At 39.2% G+C, this 11,310-nt stretch overlaps 1 protein-coding gene across 1 annotated transcript; it reads right to left on the bottom strand.

Annotated features, from left to right (window-relative positions):
- Nucleotides 1-210: 210 nt before the first annotated feature.
- LOC115922839 (glioma pathogenesis-related protein 1-like) lies at nt 211-10,114 on the bottom strand. The gene is made up of 3 exons (XM_030982564.1): nt 9,920-10,114; nt 4,396-4,620; nt 211-219 (listed from the first exon to the last, which is right to left on the bottom strand). The coding sequence occupies exons 1-3, from the start codon at nt 10,112-10,114 to the stop codon at nt 211-213; spliced, it is 429 nt and encodes a 142-aa protein (XP_030838424.1).
- Between the last annotated feature and the right edge of the window lie 1,196 nt (nt 10,115-11,310).

Here is an 11,310-nt window from a genome sequence, read left to right as displayed (position 1 = left end):
TGATGGCGCTGCCCATCGACTAAATAGTTATGACAGAGATACGACGGTGTCAGAGGTGTCATAACTCCTTAGTCAGGATGTTGTCGTTGATCTTGGCAAAGAGGGCTTGGTGAAACACGTAGCGGACAAGTTGTTCACTAACGCTGATTTAGTCAAGAAGTTAGACTTATGACGGTTTGTAGGAACGGGCCCCACAAGTTCAGCGACCAATTACGGTGTCTTCAAAAGGGTAAAACAGAAAAGGAAAAAAAGAAAACAAATATCGCTCATTCTCTTTAGATGCTTCTCGCCAGAAATTATTATATTTGTCTTCTAGTTCAAAATAATATTACCAATGTAATGATTAATGTCAATTGCCGGAGCAAGATGTCTGGACCTTACTGTTTAACTCTATATCGGCTCTGTATTCCGAAAAAAGTCGAACCGTCCGCACAATAGATTCATATCCATTTCAAGCAATTCAAAATGAAGTGCCCAACTGTCAGGGCACTTTAATCTTTGGCCGATATTTTGTATTATTATGTGATTAAATATTCTAAAATATGTGATTTCAAACTTTCTGGTGGTATAGGTCAATTACCGGAGCCAGATGTATGGACATTACTGTTTAACTCTATATCGGCTCTGTATTCCGAACATTCCGCACTATAGCTTCATATCCCTTTCAAGAAATTCAAAATGAGTTGCCTCGCTGTCAAGGCGCCTAAATCTTTGGCCGACATTTTTTATTCTTAGCCGATTAAATATTCATAAAGAAGGGATTTTCACCTTTCTGGTGGTATAGGTCACTTGCCGGGGCAAGATGTCTGGACCTTACTGTTTAACTTTAATATCTGCTCTTAATTTGAAAATGTTCGGTTTTTCCGAACAATAGCGTCATATCCTGTTAAAATAGCATTCCAAAATAAGATGCCCAGATGTCACGACGCCTAAATCTTTGGCCGACATTTTTTATTCTTAGCTGATTACATATTCTTAAAGAGGGGATTTTCAGCTTTTTGGTGGTATAGGTCACTTGCCGGAGCAAGATGTCTGGACCTTACTGTTTAACTTTAATATCGGCTCTGTATTTTGAAAATGTTCGGTTTTTCCGAACAATAGCGTCATAATCCACGTTAAAATAGCATTCCAAAATAAGATGCCAAAATGTCAGGACGCCTAAATCTTTGGCCGACATTTTTTATTCTTAGCTGATGACATATTCTTAAAGAGGGGATGTTCAGCTTTCTGGTGGTATAGGTCACTTGCCGGAGCAAGATGTCTGGACCTTACTGTTTAACTTTAATATCGGCTCTGTATTTTGAAAATGTTCGGTTTTTCCGAACAATAGCGTCATATCCCGTTAATAGCATTCCAAAATAAGATGCCCAAATGTCACGACGCCTAAATCTTTGGCCGACATTTTTTATTCTTAGCTGATGACATATTCTTAAAGAGGGGATGTTCAGCTTTCTGGTGGTATAGGTCACTTGCCGGAGCAAGATGTCTGGACCTTACTGTTTAACTTTAATATCGGCTCTGTATTTTGAAAATGTTCGGTTTTTTCGAACAATAGCGTCATATCCCGTTAAAATAGCATTCCAAAATAAAATGCCCAAATGTCAGGACGCCTAATTCTTTGGCCGACATTTTTTATTCTTAGCTGATTACGTATTCTTAAAGAGGGGATTTTCAGCTTTTTGATGGTATAGGTCACTTGCCGGAGCAAGATGTCTGGACCTTACTGTTTAACTTTAATATCGGCTCTGTATTTTGAAAATGTTCGGTTTTTTCGAACAATAGCGTCATATCCCGTTAAAATAGCATTCCAAAATAAAATGCCAAAATGTCAGGACGCCTAATTCTTTGGCCGACATTTTTTATTCTTAGCTGATTACATATTCTTAAAGAGGGGATTTTCACCTTTCTGGTGGTATAGGTCACTTGCCGGAGCAAGATGTCTGGACCTTACTGTTTAACTTTAATATCGGCTCTGTATTTTGAAAATGTTCGGTTTTTCCGAACAATAGCGTCATATCCCGTTAATAGCATTCCAAAATAAGATGCCCAAATGTCAGGACGCCTAAATCTTCGGCCGACATTTTTTATTCTTGGCTGATTACATATTCTTAAAGAGGGGATTTTCAGCTTTTTGATGGTATAGGTCACTTGCCGGAGCAAGATGTCTGGACCTTACTGTTTAACTTTAATATCGGCTCTGTATTTTGAAAATGTTCGGTTTTTCCGAACAATAGCGTCATAATCCACGTTAAAATAGCATTCCAAAATTAAGATGCCAAAATGTCAGGACGCCTAAATCTTTGGCCGACATTTTTTATTCTTAGCTGATTACATATTCTTAAAGAGGGGATGTTCAGCTTTCTGGTGGTATAGGTCACTTTCCGGAGCAAGATGTCTGAACCTTACTGTTTAACTTTAATATCGGCTCTGTATTTTGAAAATGTTCGGTTTTTTCGAACAATAGCGTCATATCCCGTTAAAATAGCATTCCAAAATAAAATGCCCAAATGTCAGGACGCCTAATTCTTTGGCCGACATTTTTTATTCTTAGCTGATTACGTATTCTTAAAGAGGGGATTTTCAGCTTTTTGATGGTATAGGTCACTTGCCGGAGCAAGATGTCTGGACCTTACTGTTTAACTTTAATATCGGCTCTGTATTTTGAAAATGTTCGGTTTTTTCGAACAATAGCGTCATATCCCGTTAAAATAGCATTCCAAAATAAAATGCCAAAATGTCAGGACGCCTAATTCTTTGGCCGACATTTTTTATTCTTAGCTGATTACATATTCTTAAAGAGGGGATTTTCACCTTTCTGGTGGTATAGGTCACTTGCCGGAGCAAGATGTCTGGACCTTACTGTTTAACTTTAATATCGGCTCTGTATTTTGAAAATGTTCGGTTTTTCCGAACAATAGCGTCATATCCCGTTAATAGCATTCCAAAATAAGATGCCCAAATGTCACGACGCCTAAATCTTTGGCCGACATTTTTTATTCTTAGCTGATGACATATTCTTAAAGAGGGGATTTTCACCTTTCTGGTGGTATAGGTCAGTTGCCGGAGCAAGATGTCTGAACCTTACTGTTTAACTTTAATATCGGCTCTGTATTTTGAAAATGTTCGGTTTTTTCGAACAATAGCGTCATATCCCGTTAAAATAGCATTCCAAAATAAAATGCCCAAATGTCAGGACGCCTAATTCTTTGGCCGACATTTTTTATTCTTAGCTGATTACATATTCTTAAAGAGGGGATTTTCAGCTTTTTGGTGGTATAGGTCACTTGCCGGAGCAAGATGTCTGGACCTTACTGTTTAACTTTAATATCGGCTCTGTATTTTGAAAATGTTCGGTTTTTTCGAACAATAGCGTCATATCCCGTTAAAATAGCATTCCAAAATAAAATGCCAAAATGTCAGGACGCCTAATTCTTTGGCCGACATTTTTTATTCTTAGCTGATTACATATTCTTAAAGAGGGGATTTTCACCTTTCTGGTGGTATAGGTCACTTGCCGGAGCAAGATGTCTGGACCTTACTGTTTAACTTTAATATCGGCTCTGTATTTTGAAAATGTTCGGTTTTTCCGAACAATAGCGTCATATCCCGTTAATAGCATTCCAAAATAAGATGCCCAAATGTCACGACGCCTAAATCTTCGGCCGACATTTTTTATTCTTGGCTGATGACATATTCTTAAAAAAGGGATTATCATCTTTCTGGTGACATAGGTCACTTGCCGGAGCAAAATGTCTGGACCTTACTGTTTAACTTTAATATCGGCTCTGTATTTTGAAAATGTTGGGTTTTTCCGAACAATAGCGTCATATCCCGTTAATAGCATTCCAAAATAAGATGCCCAAATGTCACGACGCCTAAATCTTCGGCCGACATTTTTTATTCTTGGCTGATGACATATTCTTAAAAAAGGGATTATCATCTTTCTGGTGACATAGGTCACTTGCCGGAGCAAAATGTCTGGACCTTACTGTTTAACTTTAATATCGGCTCTGTATTTTGAAAATGTTCGGTTTTTCCGAACAATAGCGTCATATTCCTTCAAAATAGCATTCCAAAATAAAATGCCCAAATGTCAGGACGCCTAAATCTTTGGCCGACATTTTTTATTGTTAGCTGATTACATATTCTTAAAGAGGGGATTTTCAGCTTTCTGGTGGTATAGGTCACTTGCCGGAGCAAGATGTCTGGACCTTACTGTTTAACTTTTAGCTGTAATTAATGTGTCACATTTTAAAGAAACATAAATCAGGAGAAAAAAAATCACATTCTTAAAAACGACCTAACTTTAATGGTAAGGGTATGATTATATATAAATTAGTTGTTAATTGTATGTATTTTCAACGGCTAAAAAAGGCTTTGAGCTTTGAAACTTACCTCAGTGTAGTGGGCACAGAGTGCGGAACAGGTGTTGGTTTCGAAGTCATAATCAGCCTTCTCGTTATTCCACGAATCCATTATAGAATCAAGAGTGCCGGCATACACCTGGGCGATGTTCTGGCCTACACTACTAAATTCTGTTACCAGACTTCGGAAGTTAAAGCCGAAGTCGCATCGGTTAGAACACCTCTGCGCAAGACCTGCAAGGTCATGGCTCCATTGCTGTAACCAGAGAACGAGGCAATATTAGGATACTTTATTTTTCATTTATGCCGCGTCATTGAAAGTAAATGAGGTTTTAAAAAAAGTATAAAGATTGATACAAACAAAGATCGTTGGCGTACGCAGGATTTTTTCAAGGGGGGAGGGGGGGGGTTAAAATTTTGAAATCGGGCTGAAAATTTCGCAACGACTCAGCCAGCCGCTGCATAAGCGGGGGGGGGGGTAAGGTCACCTTTTTTAGGTCAGCCATTGGCATAATTTTTAAATATTTTTTTAAATAATTAAAAAAAAACCCAACCAAAGGGGGGGGGGGTTCTTCCAAAATACACACATAAAAAATACCAAGGGGGGGGGGGTTCAACCCCCCCCCCCCCTGCGTACGCGCCTGACAAAGATTACATATCGAAAATAATATCGCTAGTGATATTTGTTTGTCTCGCAATGTATGGTCAACAAGGGATCTAAAATAAGCGAGCGTGTTTTATATTCTACGGGCGGACCGTCGGTCAAATAATTCGAATAATAACGTCGTGATCTTTTAGATCCCCTGTTGACCATAACATTGCGACAAACGAATATAACTAGCGATATTATTTTCGATACTACATCCGCAATGAATAATATATATATATTTTTTTAATTACATAATTGCATTGTTCAAAGTTATATGAAAGAATACATTCACCAAAAATGACAAATTAAGGAACAGAAATGGGATAAGAAATGAAAAAGATTAATTCAACATATTGCACAAAATGATAATAAACTCTAGACATCGAAACTCTTACATGTACATTTTTTCACACTTCACTTTTAAAGGGCCCTAAGGCGGCCCCTGGATGCTCATCTGATCGTAATTTAATGCCTAAAACCCCTGAGCTTCTGGGAGCTCCACCCCCTGGACCCCACTCCAATTAGTGACCTGCGTTTCAGTGCATGTCACAAATAAGGTACCAAAATATGCTCATCTAATCGTAATTAAATGCCTAAAACCCCTGAACTTCCAGGGGCTCTGTTTAATGAATATTTTTGTAATATTGGTCCGAATCTGAAAAAAAATATTCCAAACAGTCAAACTGATTTTCATGAATACTTAGGAGAACCTAACATGCAAAATTTATTTCTGGTGCCCACAAATGACGAAGAATTGCTTGGTATTGTTAGAGCCCTCAAGAACAAGAAAAGTCCTGGGTATGATCATATTGGGAACGAACTTATTAAGCAAGTTATTGTCGGTATCCTTTAACCACTAGTTCATGTTTTTAATTTGTCTATGTCAAGCGGAGTTGTACCGATAAACATGAAGATCGCAAAAGTTGTACCAAGTTTTAAAAAAGGTGACTCTCAATTACTGACAAATTATCGTCCGATTTCTTTGTTAACCTGTTTTTCAAAAATTCTGAACAAAATTATTTTAAACAAAACATGTGTCTTCAGTAATTATCAGTTTCGTTTTCGGGAGAAGCATACAACAACGCATGCAATTGTACACCTTATAGATAAACTTGCTTCTGCCTTAGTCGCTTACACACCATCGGTACATTTTTAGACTTTTCCAAGGCCTTTGATACTGTAGACCATGAAATTCTCTTAAGTAAATTATGTCATTATGGTGTCAGGGGAGTCGCCTTGGATTGGCTTAGAAGTTATATTACTGATAGAAAGCAATATGTGTCCCTAACATGGAATTGACTCTAGCCCCCCCCCCCCAAAAAAAGTAACATGTGGTGTTCCCCAAGGATCCATTTTGGGACCACTTTTATTCATCTTGTATATTAATGATTTTCAACGCTCATCAAGTGTATTATCATTCATATTTTTTGCTGATGACTCAAGTGTATTTTTTTCTCATAAATGTCCACAAACATTGTTGAAAACTGATAATGAAGAGTTTCGAAAAGTAATGAAGTGGATTAATGCTAATAAGTTATCCTTGAATCTTCAGAAAACTAATTATATACTGTTCAGTAATTCAGTTAAGTGGCATTTAATAATAACCCAATTGAGAGAGTTACTTCAACAAAATTTCTTGGGATATCCATAGATGAAAAACTGAATTGGAAAAATCATGTAGACAAATTAAGTAAAGTGGTGTAAAAAAATACTGGTGTTATTTATAAGTTGAGATCATGTATACCTCAAGAGGTATTGTTCATTTTGTACTCTACTCTTATTTTATCATGTATTAATTATGGTATGTTAGCATGGGGCAAATCATCCAAAACTCAAATCCACAGGCTTTTCGTTGTGCAGAAGCGGGTTATCAGAATAATTTGTAAAGCGAATTATCGTGCACATACATATCTACTTTATTATGAAAACGGTATTCTAAAACTAAAAGATCTCTATTCAATGCAACTTGGAATGCTCATGTTTAGCATTCACTCTGGGGACCTCCCTCCTGCCCTTGCTCAAATCTTGAGAAGAAATAACCAAATTCACACCTATAATACTAGACAGGCTTCTGCTCTCCATTTACCATATGTAAGGACAACCTTCACTCTGAATACACTAATGTCCACTGGCCCCAGGTTCTGGAATTCACTTGATACTACTATAACAAATACTTCAAGTATCTCAGTTTTTAAACGTAGACTTAAGTCATATTTTCTTCACAAGTATGTCGATGACACATGAATGTGTTATAAAGCTTCATTTTTTGTGTACTGTAGCATATTTAACTCTACTCATGATCTTTTTTTCGTTAATTCTTGACTTTGACATAATCCCCTTGATCCCTTTTCTTTTTTCTTCTTCTTTCCCATCTTTACATATACCATATAACTCATTGATGTCCATATTAGATCGCCTTCCAATGGGTGGGTTGATTTTTGCACATAATTATGATACATATTTTCACACACACGTTGAGTTTGTGAGCTCACCCGGTGTGATGGGGATGTGCGTTGTGGTCGATGCATCGTTGGGTAGTTGTTCTTTGAGAGTATTTTGTAAATAATTTTATAGTTTTGGCGTTTCGTTATTATTAGAGAAAGTAGACGATTCGTTGAACCTTGCTCGACTCTAAATCCTTGTCTGAATCAAGCCTCCCCTTCCGCGTATAGCGCGGAAATTTTGACGTTTCATTAAATTATTAGAGAAAGAAGACGATTCGTTGTACTGTTCTCGACTCGTCTACATGAAGTTTTCTCTCTTCGCGCGAAGCGCGGAATTTTAGGCGTTTCATCACAATATAGAGAAAGGAAGACGATTCGTCGTACCGTTTTCGATTCTTATTACTCCCTATTCAATTAAATTCAGTTTCCCCCTCTCGCGTGAAGCGCGGAAGCTTTGGCGTTTCATTAAATTATTAGGGAAAGAAGACGATTCGTTTGTACCGTTTTCTAATCTTAATAAGCCCTATTTGATGCACTGTTTTCGACCCTTAATTCTTATCTGAATAAAGCTTCCACCTCCCGCGCGAAGCGCGGAAGTTTTGACGTTTCATTAAATTATTAGAGAAAGAAGACGATTCGTTGTACCGTTCTCGACTCGTCTAAATGACGTTTTCCCCTTCCGCGCGGGGGGGGGGGGGCGTTTCATCACAATATAGAGACAGGAAGACGATTCGTCGTACCGTTGTTGACTCTTAAACCTTGTTAGAATTTAGTTTCCCCGAAAATTTTAAACCTCTGATTTCTTTAGCTGATATTATAGGAAAGTGAAACTTCGAGAAAATACAAGTATTGTAGTTGTAGTCACTCTCGAAGTCGTCACAGCGGATAAAATGTCACAGTTCGTAGGGAGAAAACTTGTCGGCCGACCAACAATATACATCTCACCAACTTCAAAATTCTGCATTGATATAGTACACGAGGATCGAGCAAGAATACCGACACAGCTGACCCGACATAGCAACATATTTACCCGTGTCTTTCTTGCTCCCTCGACGAGACGACTCCACCCAACAACCCCTGCTCTCTTTTACTCCCACTCCTCCTCTCTCAGGCTCTTACCTCTCCTCTCTCTCCTCTCTTTCACCCCCGTTTCTTTTGTTTCCCTTTTTACTCTCTTTTCTTTCTTTTCCTTTCTTGCCTCTCCTCGCTCTTTTTCTTTTTTCTCTTTCTTTCTTCTCTTTTCTTTCCTTTCTTTTTTCCTTTCTTTCCTTTCTTTCCTTTCTTTTCCTTTCTTTCTTCTCTTTTCCTTTTCTTTTTTCTTTTCTTTCCGTTTCCCTTTCTTTTTCCCTCCCCCTTTTCTCTTTTTTTTCCGACGGCAGCGCAATTTTACCGACAATATCCTGACAGGTGGGAGGGGGGGGTGTCGCATCCCCCACACCCCGCCCTTTTGCGACGCCCCTGCTGGTAGGCCTACACTGCAGGCAAAAGTCAGGACTAACATTTAGCATGTTATTAATTTTATTACCACCCTTATATTCTCTGAAATGTTATCTTTATTGAGGGTGACTTGAAAAGGTTAATAATTTGGAAGGAAGGGGGTGCAACCTGGCACACGCTTCTACCTCTTGGTTGCTTTGATCCATTGCCGAAAATATTTTGGCACCTATCATCCCCCCCTACCACGGATACAAATCGACACCCCTGGTCACTGCCATTTGAGTGTGCCCGGCCCCCTCTTCAATAACGACTCCCAAGCCTTCGAGAATGACCCCAAAATTTCTAGATTACCATTCTGCCGCTCTTTGAGGGGCCGGGCGCGACCTTTTCAGAAGAGTGTTTCTACACTAATCTTTTCATGCACTACGGCTTTACATAAACAAACATGCTAAGAATTCTTTTAAATAAGCATAATTCCTACTCAGTTTTGCATAACCTAAATATTAAAATACGGTCAGTCACCCCTCTCCCCCTCAATGCACCCGCATTTCACACACGCACCCTCCTCCCTAGTCTTTCCCTTATTCGTCGTTACTGTCACTTAGTGCCATTTCGCTGTATTTCTCTCCCGGCTTCTGTCTTCTTTTTCTTTCTCTTTCTCTTTGTTGAACTCTCTCTTACTTTTCCTTTCTTTTCTCTTCTCCTTTTTTTTTCTTCTTCTTTTCATTTCTCCTTTTCTCTTCTTTTCTTCCTCTTTTTTTACTTCTCAATTTATTTGCGCCGCCAATAGGGGAGGGGGGCCGCGGCCGTTTCGGCCCACCCCTGGATCCGCCACTGATTATAATCAATTATTGTGTTTGTGCCTCTCTCCGCAAATCTTGCAAGTGGTTGGTTAAGGGTTAGAGATAATTGGTCCAGTGTTGAAGTTAAGAATTCGGATAGTATAGGAAATTGGCTAGGAGCAAGTTTCGATAGAGCAAGTAGTGTCGCAAGATCAGCAAGTATCGTATATAAACAAAACTTACCAGAGCTACCATGTTTGCAGCAGATGGCTTTACTTCACTACGGAACTGGTTATGTCGAGCCAGGATTTTGTCTCTATCCCATTGATTATATATTCCATTAACAACTGGGAGCCATTCCTCGGTCAGGTCGGTGACTTCGGCCATCTCTCCAAAGGAGACTGCCAAAACAAGCACGAGACTCAATGCACAGATCATGATGATGTGGTGTGTTTGTACAGGTAGGCACTGCTCAGATATGCAGGCGCGGAGCTAGGATCTTATTTTAGGGAAGGCGGCAGTGAGCAAGCGAATCACTCAAAGAGCGCTCATTAGGGGATGTGGGTGATAGGCCTCTAAATTATTAGGAAAAGAAGACGATTTATTGTACCTTTCTCGACTGTTAATCCTTGTCTAAATGAAGTCCCCCCCCCCCCCTCCCGCGCGAAGCTCGAAAGCTTTGACGTTTCATTAAATTATTTTGAAAAGAAGACAATTTGCTGTACCGTTCTCTACTGTTAATCCTTGTCTGAATTCAGTTTCTCCCCACACGCGCGAAGCGCGGAAGTTTTGGCGTTTCGTTATTATTAGAGAAAGTAGACGATTCGTTGAACCTTGCTCGACTCTAAATCCTTGTCTGAATCAAGCCTCCCCTTCCGCGTATAGCGCGGAAATTTTGACGTTTCATTAAATTATTAGAGAAAGAAGACGATTTGTTGTACTGTTCTCGACTCGTCTACATGAAGTTTTCTCTCTTCGCGCGAAGCGCGGAATTTTAGGCGTTTCATCACAATATAGAGAAAGGAAGACGATTCGTCGTACCGTTTTCGATTCTTATTACTCCCTATTCAATTAAATTCAGTTTCCCCCTCTCGCGTGAAGCGCGGAAGCTTTGGCGTTTCATTAAATTATTAGGGAAAGAAGACGATTCGTTTGTACCGTTTTCTAATCTTAATAAGCCCTATTTGATGCACTGTTTTCGACCCTTAATTCTTATCTGAATAAAGCTTCCACCTCCCGCGCGAAGCGCGGAAGTTTTGACGTTTCATTAAATTATTAGAGAAAGAAGACGATTCGTTGTACCGTTCTCGACTCGTCTAAATGACGTTTTCCCCTTCCGCGCGGGGGGGGGGGGGCGTTTCATCACAATATAGAGACAGGAAGACGATTCGTCGTACCGTTGTTGACTCTTAAACCTTGTTAGAATTTAGTTTCCCCGAAAATTTTAAACCTCTGATTTCTTTAGCTGATATTATAGGAAAGTGAAACTTCGAGAAAATACAAGTATTGTAGTTGTAGTCACTCTCGAAGTCGTCACAGCGGATAAAATGTCACAGTTCGTAGGGAGAAAACTTGTCGGCCGACCAACAATATACATCTCACCAACTTCAAAATTCTGCATTGATATAGTACAC

Source organism: Strongylocentrotus purpuratus, unplaced genomic scaffold (genome assembly GCF_000002235.5).
Source record: "Strongylocentrotus purpuratus isolate Spur 01 unplaced genomic scaffold, Spur_5.0 spur5_scaffold_12, whole genome shotgun sequence".
Lineage (NCBI taxonomy): Eukaryota > Metazoa > Echinodermata > Echinoidea > Camarodonta > Strongylocentrotidae > Strongylocentrotus > Strongylocentrotus purpuratus.
This window is presented reverse-complemented; position numbering and strand designations above follow the sequence as displayed.